The 16,331-nt window shown below is 43.6% G+C and overlaps 1 protein-coding gene across 7 annotated transcripts; it reads right to left on the reverse strand.

The window, feature by feature from the left end:
- On the reverse strand, positions 1 to 11,563 carry gtf2a1 (general transcription factor IIA, 1). Of its 7 annotated transcripts, none has more exons than XM_020496749.2 (12): positions 11,323 to 11,563; positions 9,430 to 9,531; positions 8,987 to 9,146; positions 8,384 to 8,422; positions 8,134 to 8,198; positions 7,381 to 7,456; positions 7,146 to 7,184; positions 6,771 to 6,904; positions 5,164 to 5,265; positions 4,631 to 4,894; positions 2,822 to 2,911; positions 1 to 2,580 (listed from the first exon to the last, which is right to left on the reverse strand). In XM_020496749.2, the coding sequence occupies exons 1-12, from the start codon at positions 11,350 to 11,352 to the stop codon at positions 2,473 to 2,475; spliced, it is 1,209 nt and encodes a 402-aa protein (XP_020352338.1). In that variant the 5' UTR covers positions 11,353 to 11,563; the 3' UTR covers positions 1 to 2,472. The 7 variants fall into 7 exon arrangements, with proteins under 7 accessions (XP_020352338.1, XP_020352337.1, XP_031693242.1 ...); XM_020496748.2 differs by having other exon boundaries at positions 6,753 to 6,904; positions 11,323 to 11,562; XM_031837382.1 differs by lacking the exon at positions 11,323 to 11,563 and adding an exon at positions 9,990 to 10,229.
- Positions 11,564 to 16,331: the final 4,768 nt, after the last annotated feature.

Raw genomic sequence — 16,331 nt, forward strand, 5'->3', positions numbered from 1 at the left:
CAGCTTTGATATTACTTTAATAAAATGTTTAGAAAAGGCAAAAACTCAACATGTGTGCTCAATAAAATACTACCTTCCCTAATTACTTGTATTCAAAGCACATCCGCCAAGTTATGGTCATTTACAAAGATCTGATTTTAAATAAAATAGGTTATATGAATGATACAAACGATACATCTCAAACAAACCGTTTTTGTTGTTGTTGAACAGCAGTTGAAAAGCATGGTACATGAAGAATAAAATAAGTCAAAGTACATTATCTAGAGAAATCCTCTCCAAATGATCATCATTATATGTGAATACCTAAATGCCAAACTAAAATCCAAAAGGCACAAACGAAATTACATCAGGGAATTAGAACATGTGGAATTAGGAACAACGCTAAAATAATTTGATTAAAATGGTCAAAACCACTTGAGCAGAAGAGTGGCTCATATCATATGCTACTGCTTGTCCAAGCGCAGTTCCAGAACTAGAAGCTACTCTGAAATGTTCCAGCATACATTCCTCAACAGAATGACTACTTTAGTCATGAGTTGGGCCATTGTGTCTAAGAATGACTGCACAGGCATACATATATACACACACACACAAAACCCAAACAGAATCAAAGCTACTATGAAAAAGCTGAAAACATACTTTATTTATTTCAGAGACATTTTTTTGTTGCAATGGGGCACTGTTAAAATAAACTGCAGAGAACACACACCTTGCCACCCAGAAGTTGAAACCTGCTTGAACAGGACTTTTCTAAAATCATCATGATTAAAATGAAAGCACAAGACAGACAGTGCTGTACACAGCAGCCAAGACATGGCCCACAGCACATGGAGCCTAGTCCAACCAACTAAAAGAAAAAAGGAACACTTCCTTATCATCATAAGAGCACAGATTGGTGCGGCTTCTTGATTACTTTTTACCCCCCCCCCAAAAAAAAATATAACACTGCCTGAGCTTTCAGGAATAAATACAAAAATCGACACAAAACAAATGAATCACAAAAATGCTATCTATTTGTACTGTAAAATCGGAAAGGGGATGTGGGGTGTCCATTCTTCCAACAACATTAACTGATGAATCCATCTTCAACAAGCAGTGAACCCGGACAGACCTCACAAACACACAATATTGGGCATGCTGTGGCCAAACTTGACTGACTTCACGATACATCGACACTGACAATGCAAATCCCCAGCTGGCTGCACTGATTAACCACTGAATTAGAAGACCAGATACACAAAACAGGAAAACTGTAAGTGTTTGAAGACATTTGTACAATAATTGTATCTATCCATTCATTGGTTGATTCATTAACCGTCTTTGCACGGGGTCAGTCAACGATAGAATGATTTAGGAGGGCTTGAAAAAGAAGCAGACGGGGGATTCTTTTTATTTGTTTTTATCCCCAATGGCATCCTATTCCCTTTGTAGAGCACTACTTTTGACCAGGGCTCACAAAAGTGAATTCTATAGGGAATAGGAGGTCCCCTGGGATCCCTTCACTCAATTTACATCACTAGGTCGTTACCAACCTTTTGCCTTTAGTGGGGTTGGTCTTCATCATAACAATAAAAATATAAAAAGTTACTAGGATCACAGGAGGGGAGCGCTACACTGCTGAACACACAGTGAGTACTAGTATCAACTGGATACCCGGAAGGAAACTTCTAGTGTGGACCATGAGAACACGTGGCAGGAATATCATATCAGTGACATGGAATGGAGATTTACAACAAGAAGCTAATAATGTCGGCCTTTGCAAACAGCCAATTTAACTCAATACACTGGTGTCAACTTTACTGTGTAGTGCAGGGTCACTTTGAGAGAAAAAAAACCCTACTAGGATTGACTGACAAGTTCCCTAGCCAATCACTGGGCACAACTGGAATTGACAGATTTCCCTGTCCAATCGCTGGGCATTTTCACTGAACTTTGACCTTGATTCAAACCTATAGGTATAAAGTGTTTAGAGTGGGTCAAGTCGGTGGTTATATCTGGTCCACTACAACTACAAGTGTGTAAGACCGTCAGTTCAAACTGAAGTTGAATTCATTCAAACAAAGAAGCGCAAAGGATCCCTCCTCCTCTGAGGGTTCTACGATGCAGGGACAGTCTTCTCAAGCTTGTTGGGTATTGATACTGAAATACCATTCATTCAGATGTGCATCTCACAGTTTTGGGTGGTGTCATATATTTTCCTTCCCCCACCAACCCACCACAGGTCTTCGGGCTGAAATGTCTCCAGTGATTCCCTGGGTCTTCAGTTATTGAGGTCTCCCTCTTTCTCAAACAGAAAGTTCCAGAGTTCTTTTGTGGTGTTTTGTTGCTTTGCCTACATTCCAAACAGCCGCCTATTCCCCTATGTAGTGCACTCATTTTGACCAGAGGATTATGGGCCCTGGTCAAAAGTAGTGCACTATAAAAATCGGCAATAGGGTGCCATTTTGGATGTACCCTTTTTTGTGGTGCGTTTTACCACTCAGCGTCCCCGATGGCTTTGGAGAAGACGTAGTCTCGGCCATTCAGGTTCATGATCCCATCCTTCAGGTGGAACTTCCATTTGTTCTTACTTCTGTGGATCTGAGGAGAGAAAAGAGTGAGAGTTCGGTAGGAACAGAATGATGCCTCGCTCTTTCACACAATGCCGTGTGTGTGTATCAGAGGAGAACAGGGAAACCAAATGGACAGTGTCAGTGATGGCGTTAGGAGAGGAGCAGAGGGGGATACCAGACACATACACAGGAAGTCTGGGGTTTCCTCCCTGTGGATTCTCATATACAGGATACATACATCGTATTGTAGTCATCTGGGGATGACTTACCTTGTCGTACTGGCACACCACCACGTTCTCTGTGTCAAACAGTTCTTGGTCCTCCTCATCACTCACGTCATCTTCACTGTTCAGAGGCTCCTGAAAGGGGGAGGGGGGTTAATAACCTACATACAGTGGATTCAGAAAGTATTCAGACCCCTTGACTTTTTCCACACTTTGTTACGTTACAGCCGTTATATTATAAAATAGATTTTTCTACACACAATACCCCATAATGACAAAGTGAAAACAGGTTTAGAAAATGTTTGCAAATTGATAAAAACAGACCTTATTTAAATAAGTATTCAGACAGTTTGCTATGAGACTCTAAATTCAGCTCAGGTGCATCCTGATTTCATTGGTCATCCTTCAGCTGTTTCTGCAATTTGATTGAAGTCCATCTGTGGTAAATTCAATTGATTGGACATGATTTGGAAAGGCACACACACGTCTATGTAAGGTCCCAACAGTTGACAGTGCATTACAGAGCAAAAACCAAGTCATGAGGTCGAAGGGATTGTCTGTAGAGCTCCAAGACAGGTTTGTGTCGAGGCACAGATCTGGGGAAGGATACCAAACCATTTCTTTAGCATTGAAGGTCCCCAAGAACACAGTGGCCTCAATCAATCTTAAAAAAGGAAGATTTGGAACCAAAGACTCTTCCTAGAGCTGGCCGCTCAGCCAAACTGAGCAATCGGGGGAGAAGGGCTTTGGTCAGGGAGGTGACTAAGAACCTGATGGTCACTGACAGAGCGCCAGAGGCAATGGGAGAACCTTCCAGAAGGACAACCATCTCTGCAGCACTCTACCAAATCAGTGCTTTATGGTAGAGTGGCCAGACAGAAGCCACTCCTCAGTAAAAAGGCACATGACAGCCCACTTAGAGTATGCCAAAAGGCACCTAAAGGCCTCTCAGACCATGAGATCAAGATTCTGGTCTGATGAAACCAAGATTTAACACTTTGGCCTGAATGCCAAGCATCACATCTGGAGGAAACCTGACACCATCCTACGGTGAATCATGGTGGTGTCACAGCATCATGCTGTGGGGATATTTTCAGCGGCAGGGACTGGGAGACTAGTCAGGAACGAGGAAAAGATTAATGGCGCAAAGTACAGAGATTTTTGATGAAAACCTGCTCCAGAGCGCTCAGGACCTCAGTCTGGGGTGAAGGTTCACCTTCCAACAGTACAATGACCCTAAGCACACAGCTAAGACAATGCAGGAGTGGCTTCGGGACAAGTCAGAGTCCGGACTTGAACCCGATCGAACATCTCAGAAGAGATCTGAAAATAGCTGTGTAGCAACACTCCCCATCCAACCTGCCAGGGCTTGTGAGGATCTGCAGTAAAGAATGGGAGAAATCCCCAAATACAGGTGTACCAAGCTTGTAGCGTCCCACCAAAGAAGGCAAAGCGGTAATCGCTGCCAGAGGTGCTTCAACAAAGTAAAGGGTCTGAATACTTATGTAAATGTGTTTATATATTATTTATATATTTTTTATTAGCAAACATTTCTAAAAACCTGTTTTTGCTTTGTCATTATAGGATATTGTGTGTAGAAGAAGGAATTTTGTTTCTCTCCAATTTAAAAATAAAGCTGTAACAAAACAAACGAACTTTCCAAAAGGCACTGTATATCCATCCTATCATTCAATCTCTACAGTCAAATCTAGAGTACAACAGTGTGCTAGTAAAGTGCTTTGGAACTGGTTAGAGATAGTTTTGCTCACCTAGTCAGTGGGTCATACAAACATTCTAAGGGTAAAAGTTCAGAACCATTGTGTCTCTCTCGGTCTCATTGAGAGTATTACCCACCTCCTCCACCTGGCCGTCCTCCCCTCCATCTTTATCCTTGTCTTCATCCTCATCCTCATCATACTCCTCCTCCTCCTCGTCCTCATCCTCTGAGGACGTGTCCCCCGCTCCGTCAACCTGCAGCATCATAGGAGGCTGCTGCTTGGCTTGCTGCTGTGGTGGCCCTGGCGCAGCGCCACCCTGGGCCTGTTGGGCCTGTTGGACTTGTTGGACCTGCTGCTGGATCTGCTGCACCTGGCCAGGCTGGCCTGGCATCTGCATTACCTGAAGAGAGAAATGGGTTGAGAAGGATTGGGTGGTGAGAGCTGGTTGAATGTGGGATGGGGTGTTCAGCAGAGGAATCACCATTTGTATAATAGGGTAAATAATTCCCTCTTGCATATCTATAGATTCTCAAAAGCAGAGTGTAAAAATACATTGAATGTAGGTATACCAATGCATATTTTATCAAAACATTTCAGGGGAATACATGTACCATCCTTTTTTAATTCCATAGAGCGCCAGTAGTAACTAGTGAGTGTTTGATATCTGACCTGTGCGTTCTGCTGGACCTTGTTCCCAGTGAGGACGATCTGTTGAGGCTGGATGATGACTCCAGTCTGCTGTGGGTGGCCTCCCTGGAGAGGAGCCAGAACCTGGGGGGCAACAACATGACATTACACCCCACTGAACCACCAGGAACTAGTAACGGACACTTCACCTTCCAAAACCACTCAGCTTGCAAAACATAGCCATCTTAAGCCACTTCTGTAAATCTGAGGACCTCACAGAAGGCCCATAGGGTAACGGACATTTTATCCTCCACTACTCATGTCATCGATCATAGCTTTGCCATAGGATCAGGTATTCTGGCACTGGTTAGTGAGCAAGTGGCAACAAAATATTATTGACTGAACTGTGGACAATCTGCACGAGGAGGACCACCTCCAACAGAGGTACCACCTCCATTTGTCTATTTCAGCCACACCTGTTGCTGACAGGCGTATAAAACCGAGCACACAGCCATGCAACCTCCATAGTCAGGCATTGGCAGTAGAATGGCCATACTGAAGAGCTCGGACTTTCAATGTGAAACAGTCATAGGATGCCACCTTTCCTACGTGTCAGTTCGTCAAATGTCTGCCCTGCTAGAGCTGCCCTGGCCAACTAAGTGCTATTATTGTGAAGTGGAACCGTCTAGGAGCAACAACGGCTCAGCCGCGAAGTAGGAGGCCACGCAAGCTCATAGAGCAGGACCGCCGAGTGCTGAAGCATATACAAATCGTCTGTCCTCCGTTGCAACACTCACTACAGTGTTCCAAGTGACCTCTGGAAGCAACGTCAGCACAAAAACTGTTCGTCGGGAGCTTCACGAAATGGGTTTCCATGGCCGAGTAGCCGCACAAGCTTAAGATCACCATGCGCAATGTCAAGTGTCGGCTGAAGTGGTGCAAAGCTCACCGGCATTAGACTCGTGGAGCAGTGGAAACATGCTCACTGGAGTGATGAATAACACTTTACCATCTGCCAGTCTGACGGAAAAATCTGGGTTTGGCGGATGCCAGGAGAACACTACCTGTCCGAATGCTACCATAGTGGCAACTGTAAAGTTTGCTGTTGGAGCAATAATGGAGTGGGGCTGTTTTTCCATTGTTCAGGCCCCTAAATTCCAGTGAAAGGAAATCTTAATGCCACAACATACTATGACATTAAACAATTCTGTGCTTCCAACTTTGTGGCAAAAGTTTGGGGAAGGCCCTTTCCTGTTTCAGCATGACAATGCCCCCGTGCACAAAGTGAGGTCCATACAGAAATGGTTTGAGATCGATGCAGAAGAACTTGACTGGCCTGCACAGAGCCCTGACCTCAAACCCATCGAACACCTTTGGGATGAATTGTAACACCGACTGTGAGCCAGGCCTAATTGCCCAACATCCGTGCCCGACCTCACTAATGCTTGTGGCTGAATGGAAACAAGTCCCCGCAGCAATGTTCCAGCATCTAGTGGAAAGCTTTCCCAGAAGAGTGGAGGCTGTTATAGTAGCGAAGTGAGGACCAACTCCATATTAATGCCCATGATTTTGGAATGAGATGTTCAACAAGCCATGTAGTGTATATGTTGGAGGGCGGCGGGCAGACCTACCTGTGTAATGGGGCGTACCTGCTGTATTACGGGAGCCTGCACGCCACCCGGCTGCATCTGAGGAAGGACCTGCTGTTGTAGCACCATCTGCTGCTGAGGCTGGATGATGTACTGAGCACCGTTGGCTGCACGCACAAACTGTAGGATCTGACCTGGGGTCAGAGAGGAGGATATTAGACCTATGAGGAGTATGTTCAGGATCTGACTGGAGAACAGAGGAGAGGAACGAGCGATGAAGACCGAAGCCCTCGAGACCCAGACCCAACCTCTTGAGACTCAATCAAAGATCCATATTATCGAAACCATGACCAGACCAAGAACAGTTTGAATATTGAGAAACAAGTATATTAACAAGTCAGAAAGAAAGGCTTCTTATTCCTAAGTTGTACACACCGTCCGCTGTCTTAATATAACAATTCTGGGACAAATTGCCTGATGTGCGTCACCCGGGAAGGACATAAGAAATCCAGGGCAGAACAAAAAAAAACAGATTGGTATTTGGTGAGGTAATCTTTCTGCAACAATACGGCTGTGTATATACTTTTAGTTGTCAAATAATCAATGAATCACTATGCACTGTTATAATACATGATTAATACTAGAGCTAGTGTGATGTTAAATGTCCTACCTTGGCTGGTGATAAGCTGATGGTAGGGACTGACACCTGTGGGTAAGGCCAGGGTTGCTGCGGTGGCTGCTGCACTCTACAGGACAAACAGAGAACACACACATTACTAACCAGGCAAGGACAAAGAGCTACTCCTAATCATTCACGGGGAAAATAAATAAATAAGAGGGTGCGCGAGAATATGTGCTTGTTCAAGATAAGACTCTGCACAGATGAACAGATCTTCAAAATGCCTGGAGAAGCATTTAAAATGTAACCTATCAATTTGCTATAATCCCATATGCTGTGCAGACCGGTGAAATCTGTGCATCACACAAAGACTACAACGTCTAAATCTATGACAAGTGAGTTCAGAAGACAACACCAGTTGATGGGGGAAGGTTAGAGAGGGAAAAACAGGCCAGAAAACTAGGGACACTTTTCTATCCAGTCTTTGAAAAACAGAGCTAGAATATCCCAGAGTCTACAACTGATCTAACTTCAGCTCAGAAAATACCCGGGGGGGGGTGGGGACAGACGAGTGTGAGGCTCTTCTCGGTTTATCTGCTCAGTAATCCAGTCTGAAATCCATAGCTCTCACTAAACGATTTCCTGAGTGGCCTCGCTTCTCCTCCCCTCCTCCTCTCCTTCCCTCATCCCTCTGTTCCATCTGTCCTCCAGCTGGCCTGGTCAGTGTCATGCTCAGAGCCAGCTCTTATGTCACCGGTCCTAAACGTGTAGTCCATCTACAGACAACCACCCTACTCCACTCACCATCCCCGTTGCACTCATGTGCTGCAGAATCTTAGGATCCTGCACAATGACTTGCTGCTGGGGTGCTGTGGAGAGACAGGGGAGATGCATGTGTTCATTAAAGTATCGATTACACACTCAATAATTACACTTCTAATAAATGTGAAACAACATCTTGCCAATGCCGCTTTGGAACAAACAGTGTGTGTGTGTGTGTGTGCATGTAAACAATAAATACTGTATTATAATCATCATCAAGGGATTATATTACCGCTTGTGACAGTAGGCCGGGTGGATTGCCAGCTTGTCACTGTGAATGAGAAAGGATTATCTTTTCAATGCATTTGTGGTTTTCATATACTTTGCAGATAGTCATTTCAAGTAGTTCTTTGAAATTGACTTTGAATTGGGAAACTTAGACGAGGACCTGTTGTGTCTGGACTCATAGGAATTTATATCATACACTGAGTGTGAAAAGACCAGACATGGTGGTTAGGGGTGGCAGGCAGGGCTGGTCTGAGGTGGGTGGTTGGCTTTAAAGGGGTGTCAGGGAACCATAGACATGGGTTTTACATAGCGCTTTTCAATGCCCCAAATATGTTCATACACTGGAGGTGGACCAGGAAGTGAGAAAGACGGTGATTAGAGGTGTTAGAGGCTGAGCATATGGCTGTAAAATGGGGCAATGGTTTATAGGCCAGGTTAATTTCCTGAACACAGATTCAACCTAATCCTGGACTAAAAATCCTAATCAATTGAGAATCTCCATTGAACATACTTTTTAACTATAGGACGAGGCTTATTCTGTATTTGGGAAACCAGCCCATAACGTACCAAGGACAGCAGAGGTGATATGTCATGGCCGAGGACTCACCTTGCTGCTGTGGGGGCAGGAGGACCTGCTGTGCCTGGGCTTGCTGGGTGGCCTGCTGGGCCTGTTGGGCCTGCTGATGGGCTGCTGCCTGAAGGGCCGCCTGCTCCTCGGTATGGAAGCCCTCCACTGCCTTACTCTGCATCAACTTGTTCTCCCACAGCTAGGAAAGATGAGAGGAAGACAACTTTTTTTAAATGGAGGGGTAGGTAAGAAGTTGACCATCAGCTTATAGACTAATATAATTTCAATGTTTTCCAGAGGGATCTTTAGACTTGGTCGTCCTCTAACCACAAACGGAAGGTGGAGTTAGACGGTCCATTAATTTGGGATTGAGGCTTAGAGATCTCATATTGCATAATAAATTGGATCTACTACAGATCTACAAAAGAGGAAGAATATTGTAGAATGGAATGCGTCTAAAAAGGAAGTGACGAGTTCTGTACCGTTTTGAGCTCCATGAGAACCTGCTCGTCCACCCCCTCATCCAGGAAGAGCTCCCGGACTTCGTTGATAACATCTTCAATCACAGACCTGTACAGTTTAGGCTGACAGAACATACACTGTTAGAAGTGCTCTAATATATAGTATAGTTATTCCACATAGTGATAACTGAAATGTACTCAAATGCAGCTTGGTAAAGAATGTCAGCCAACAAATAATACAAAATGTCCTGTTTTGAAAAATGTCATTTTGGGGCATGACTGCCTTTGAACATCAGTGCCAGGCATTCATAAACTGCATACCACAAGAATCTTAAAATTAACAGAATTTAGAAACCACAAAATTGCAATTCTTGCATTCTGACAACGAAACTATGTAAAACAATCAGTTCCAAAATTATGATTTGTAAAAGTGTGCAGACTTTCATTGCATTCCCCAAAATTGTACAAATTCTTGGACAAGTTGGGACAATTCGTCATCAAGTCATATTAATACACGATTGAACAGTTTGGAAACCCTAGACTAGACCACAAATGTGCAGTGCATAAGGGAGCTTTCAAACCGTAACCAAGTTAACGCAGCAATCGTTTCTCAATCAATCGGCCTTTAGGATTTTCTCAAACTGTAAACAAACTAAATAAATCGAGCAGCTGGCGAGAACTCAACAGGCCATGCACAATATAGTTTAACGTTCAATCGTCGATCATACACCGTAAAAAACGAAAATGGTCGCATGAACACCGACAACAACAAAAAAGGGTCACTTTCCCCGGTGTCACCATCGCTCTCCCCGCCTCTTGGCCTGTCTGCTCACTATTTAAAGCTCGGTCTGGTGTTTATACGTAGAGACGGTGACGTAGGGTTGAGTAGCGCCTTCCCATCCCGGGCAGTCTATATTAGAGAGCCAATATGGCTGTATAAAACCGAGCTGCGGAAAGGAGGAGGGTCACAACCGTCAAGAGAGGAGACGTGGAAGCCATTTTACGGAGCCGGGATCAGGCACACATTGCCTCACGCCCGCAGTCACTAATATTCCATTGTTGGCTGTAAATGGGATTGTTGCTAGAAGATAGTGTGACTTGAGCTGGTTCAAATGTGATTTTAGAGACGGACAAATAAATAGTGGAGAATAGAGGACTACGTGTTTTGGGGCGGCTAGCGAAAAGCCTTGTTCGTGTAATGGTGGACAGAGGAACTGTACGACCTTGTTGTTTGAAATGATCAAGCATTAAATAGCACCTGAATCAGTTTTAATTCCGACATTTAGGAATTAAACAAACGCATTGGATGAAGGTGCTTCCAACTGTACATCAAGGCAAACTGCTAGTTTTCATTAGGCTCCAGGAACAATTCCCAAACTCGAAGCTACTGTAGATAGTTACTAGTTAGCTAGCAATAACGTTAGGTCTCGTACTAACTACGTGAATTATTTTTTAGCTAGCTCACCAGTCCACATTGAAAATGCACCAATGTAGTTGATGCATGTTGACTAGCTAACGTTACTGTTTTTAGGTGCAGAATAGCTTGCAAATTAGCCTACAAAGCCAATAAACAAGGCTCAAATCACATTTCTAACTTGATAATTAATCATCTAACTTAAACTAAGACTTGACTAAAGGTCAAAAACTGCATCTGAGAACATTTGCCCAAGATAAGTTAACGTCATTCCCCAGCTGCATTCTGAAAATGATTTAGCTATGGTTTCGAAGAGGTTAAAATGGCTGTTGGTACTTATGGCTATCATTTTTATTCATGAGAAAATCTCAATTGTTTGCCAACAATATTCCCTAGGTAACTTATTTTAATGTTTTTGCACTCAATTATTTTTTGGGGCAGTTAATTTGCCGTCGTAACTAGTTCTGTCTCACTAACTACCCTCTGAGAATGATCCTTACCACTGGATTCGAGTTAGCCGAGCTCGCCATTACGCGTAGTGTAAAACCACACGAAAATGAAGCGAGGAATGAGAGCAAAAAAAGGAAAAACGATCTAAAACAACTGGGTACGATACTTAAAATTAGCCGGCATAACTTTTGTAAATAAAACACAGATTTGAACGGTCTTATTTACAAATCCGGTCTGTGCCTTCCCAGCCGTTCTTCTCCCGCCGTTGTCCTCCTTTATATACTGAGCTGGAGCTGCGAGTGCGCGAGACATAAGGCAGGTCAATCCGGTCATTACCGCGAGAGTCCGCGAGAATATCGTACAGAAGAAAAACATATTGCGATTTGTATTTTTACATAGTGTATTGGGAATTGAATGAATGAAAACATTCACAAAAGCAAATAGCTTTGCTTATATAATTTCTGATTAGCTTTGATGCTGACTTCTGTTTTTTTGTTGTTGTTGTATTTCTACGTTTTGTTTGGTATATAAACATAAACATCACAATGCATTCATGCAATCTGTTATATTTTTATTTACCAGACGTTGCAAAACAAGGTAAACTGTCTAATGGCATATTTCTCAGGCAGGCACAGGAATTTATGAGCTATGCGAAAATAAGTTTTTCCTCATAGAGTGAACCAGTAGTCTGTAATGCAGATTGGATGGTGCCGCCAGTGGAAACTAACATGTTAATAGATTGGATAATCTTCCTATTTCTAAATATTTAATCTTCCTATTCTAAATATTTTTCGTTGTTTCGCCCAAAAAGCAAGTTTTGAGTGTTTGTATCTAGGTCAATGGGAGTGTCGAATTTGGTCAACAAAAAAAATGAATGGATTATTCGCTACGTGATGTTTATTTGATCGATTAGAAGTTTCGTAATGGCTTATAAAGTTGTTACGAGTGTCCTGATAAAAGTAGGACATGTGACATCCCGGCAACTTTGAGAAAAAGTACTTTATATCGGAGTTGTCTCGAGATGATTATGCATATTTTTGATTAAAGCTAGTAGCATAGCGTCTCTCTCCATTGAATACAGGCGGTTGACATCAACAACTCTCATCGAATATTCAAAAAAGGTCGAGGGGAGCTCGACAACCCGCAGTGCAGCTTTGAGGACAACGACTCCCATTGTTAGGGCAAAGAGCACAGGAGGTTTTTATTTTTATTTTACCTTTATTTAACCAGGCAAGTCAGTTAAGAACACATTCTTATTTTCAATGACGGCCTGGGAACAGTGGGTTAACTGCCTGTTCAGGGGCAGAACGACAGATTTGTACCTTGTCAGCTCGGGGGATTGAACTCGCAACCTTCCGGTTACTAGTCCGACGCTCTAACCACTAGGCTACGCTGCCGCCCCAGGTTGGTGGCATCTTAATTGGGGAGGACGGGCTCATGGTAATGGCGGGAGCAGAATGATTGGAATGGTGTCAACAACATCAAACACATGATTGATGCCTTTCCATTCCACCATTCCAGCCACTAGGCTACCCTGGGGCGGCAGGGTAGCCTAGTGGTTAGAGCGTTGGACTAGTAACCGGAAGGTTGCGAGTTCAAACCCCCTCGTTCTGCCCCTGAACAGGCAGTTAACCCACTGTTCCCAGGCCGTCATTGAAAATAAGAATGTGTTCTTAACTGACTTGCCTGGTTAAATAAAGGTTAAAAAAAAATATATGAGCCATCCTCCACTCAGCAGCCTCCACTGGCAAAGATACATGTATCTTGTCAATATATCCACAATCTTTGGTTAAAACAAGGAAGTGAACGTTATTGATAATAAGGATGGAGAAAATCGGACCTCTGAAATAAAATGGGATGGCCCTCTCTTCAGCAAAATATATTTTAAAGTGGAGGGCAGAGAACATCCTTACCGTTACCCTCACTTCTTGGACATCTACTTCCTGCAGTAATTTTTCCAACAATTGTTTACAGACAGATTATTTAATTTATAATTCACGGTATCACAATCCCAGTGGATCAGAAGTTTACATACAATAAATTGACTGTGCCTTTAAACAGCTTGGACAATTCCATAAAATGATGTCATGGCTTTAGAAGCTTCTGATAGGCTAATTTACATAATTTCAGTCAATTGGAGGTGTACCTGTCAATGTATTTCAAGGCCTACATTCAAGCTCAGTGCCTCCTTGCTTGACATCATGGGAAAATTAAAAGAAATCAGCCAAGACCCCAGAAAAAATTTGTAGATTTGTTTCCAAACGCCTGAAGGTACCACGTTCATCTGTACAAACAATAGTACGCGAGTATAAACACCATGGGACCACACAGCCATCATACCGCTTAGGAAGGAGACGCGTTCTGTCTCCTAGAGATGAACATACTTTGTTGCGAAAAGTGCAAATCAATCCCAGAACAACAGCAAAGGACCTTGTGAAGATGCTGGAGGAAACGGGTACAAAAGTATATATCCACAGTAAAACAAGTCCTATATCGACATAAGATGAAAGGTCGCTCAGCAAGGAAGAAGCCACTGCTCCAAAACCGCCATAAAAAAGCCAGACTACTGTTTGCAACTGCACATGGGGCCAAAGATCGTACTTTTTGGAGAAATGTCCTCTGGTCTGATGAAACAAAAATAGAACTGTTTGGCAATAATGACCATCATTATGTTTGGAGGAAAAAGGGGGAGACTTGCAAGCCAAGGAACACCTTCCCAACTGTGAAGCATGGTGGTGGCAGCATCATGTTGTGGGGGTGCTTTGCTGCAGGAGGGACTGGTGCACTTCACAAAATAAATGGCATCATGAGGGAGGAAAATTATGGATATTTTGAAGCAACATCTCAGGACATCAGTCAGGAAGTTAAAGCTTGGTCGCAAATGGGTCTTCCAAATGGACAATGACCCCAAGCATACTTCCAAAGTTGTTGCAAAATGGCTTAAGGACAACAAAGTCAAGGTATTGGAGTGGCCATCACAAAGCCCTGACCTCAATCCCATAGAAAATTTGTAGGGCAGAACTGAAAAACCGCGATTGAGCAAGGAGGCCTACAAACCTGACTCAGTTACACCAGCTCTGTCAGGAGGAATGGGACAAAATTCACCCAACCTATTGTTGGAAGCTTGTGGAAGGGTACCCGAAACATTTGACCCAAGTTAAAAAATGTAAAGGCAATGCTACCAAATACTAATTGAGTGTATGTAAACTTCTGACCCACTGGGAATGTGATGAAAGAAATAATTGTCTCTACTATTATTCTGACATTTCACATTCTGAAAATAAAGTGGTGATCCTAACTGACCTAAGACAGGCAATTTTAACTTAGAATAAATGTCAGGAATTGTGAATAAGTGAGTTTAAATGTATTTGGCTAAGGTGTATGTAAACTTCCGACTTCAGCTACGGTCACAAGACGCAGGACTCCTAATTGTCCCTAGAATTTCTAAGCAAACAGCTGGAGGCAGGGCTTTCTCCTATAGAGCTCCATTTTTATGGAACGGTCTGCCTACCCATGTCAGAGACGCAAACTCGGTCTCAACCTTTAAGTCTTTACTGAAGACTCATCTCTTCAGTGGGTCATATGATTGAGTGTAGTCTGGCCCAGGAGTGGGAAGGTGAACGGAAAGGCTCTGGAGCAACGAACCGCCCTTGCTGTCTCTGCCTGGCCGGTTCCCCTCTTTCCACTGGGATTCTCTGCCTCTAACCCTATTACAGGCGCTGAGTCACTGGCTTACTGGGGCTCTCTCATGCCGTCCCTGGAAGGGGTGCGTCACCTGAGTGGGTTGATTCACTGATGTGGTCATCCTGTCTGGGTTGGCGCCCCCCCTTGGGTTGTGCCATGGCGGAGATCTTTGTGGGCTATACTCAGCCTTGTCTCAGGATGGTAAGTTGGTGGTTGAAGATATCCCTCTAGTGGTGTGGGGGCTGTGCTTTGGCAAAGTGGGTGGGGTTATATCCTTCCTGTTTGGCCCTGTCCGGGGGTGTTCTCGGATGGGGCCACAGTGTCTCCTGACCCCTCCTGTCTCAGCCTCCAGTATTTATGCTGCAGTAGTTTATGTGTCGGGGGGCTAGGGTCAGTTTGTTATATCTGGAGTCCTTCTCTTGTCCTATTCGGTGTCCTGTGTGAATCTAAGTGTGCGTTCTCTAATTCTCTCCTTCTCTCTTTCTTTCTCTCTCTTGGAGGACCTGAGCCCTAGGACCATGCCCCAGGGCTACCTGACATGATGACTCCTTGCTGTCCCCAGTCCATCTGCTGCTCCAGTTTCAACTGTTCTGCCTTATTATTATACGACCATGCTGGTCATTTATGAACATTTGAACATCTTGGCCATGTTCTGTTATAATCTCCACCCGGCACAGCCAGAAGAGGACTGGCCACCCCACATAGCCTGGTTCCTCTCTAGGTTTCTTCCTAGGTTTTGGCCTTTCTAGGGAGTTTTTCCTAGCCACCGTGCTTCTACACCTGCATTGCTTGCTGTTTGGGTTTTAGGCTGGTTTTCTGTACAGCACTTTGAGATATCAGCTGATGTACGAAGGGCTATATAAATACATTTGATTTGATTTGATTTGATATACTGTATTCTATCCTATTCTACTGTATCTTAGTTTATGCCGCCCTGACATTGCTCGTCCAAATATTTATATATATTCTTAATTCCTTTACTTTAGATTTGTGTGTATTGTTGTGAAATTGTTAGATATTACTGCACTGTTGGAGATAGAAACACAAGCATTTCACTACACCCGCAATAACAAAAAAAATCCCTATCAAAATCTGTCAGTTTAAGCTAGAGATGTTTTTTTACATGGGCTGCGACTCAACCCACCACAACCGCCTATGTTGCATCTGCCTGCAGTACTGTATCTCATCCGTTGGTCCAAAACACAGATTATCCATTATATTGACCAGATACTAAAATGGCCACTCTAACAATGAAAATACATGTCTTCTAAAATGGAAGGCAGTCGGGAGGAGGCAAGATCAGGTGGGACCATTCTAGCCAATGAGAGGGTAGATGTGCGTGGGAACAACATTCACAACTCCGATATAAAGTATT

This window comes from Oncorhynchus kisutch, linkage group LG12 (assembly GCF_002021735.2).
Source record: "Oncorhynchus kisutch isolate 150728-3 linkage group LG12, Okis_V2, whole genome shotgun sequence".
Lineage (NCBI taxonomy): Eukaryota > Metazoa > Chordata > Actinopteri > Salmoniformes > Salmonidae > Oncorhynchus > Oncorhynchus kisutch.

Excerpts from the sequence above, each read along its gene's own strand:
- gtf2a1 (XM_020496748.2), bottom strand. The coding sequence starts at position 11,352 with ATGGCGAGCTCGGCTAACTCGAATCCAGTG. Across the intron at positions 6,905-7,145 it reads TTATATTAAGACAGCGGACG|GTCAGATCCTACAGTTTGTG; the intron begins GTGTGTACAACT and ends CTCTGACCCCAG. Across the intron at positions 2,912-4,630 it reads AGGACGGCCAGGTGGAGGAG|GAGCCTCTGAACAGTGAAGA; the intron begins GTGGGTAATACT and ends TCCCCCTTTCAG.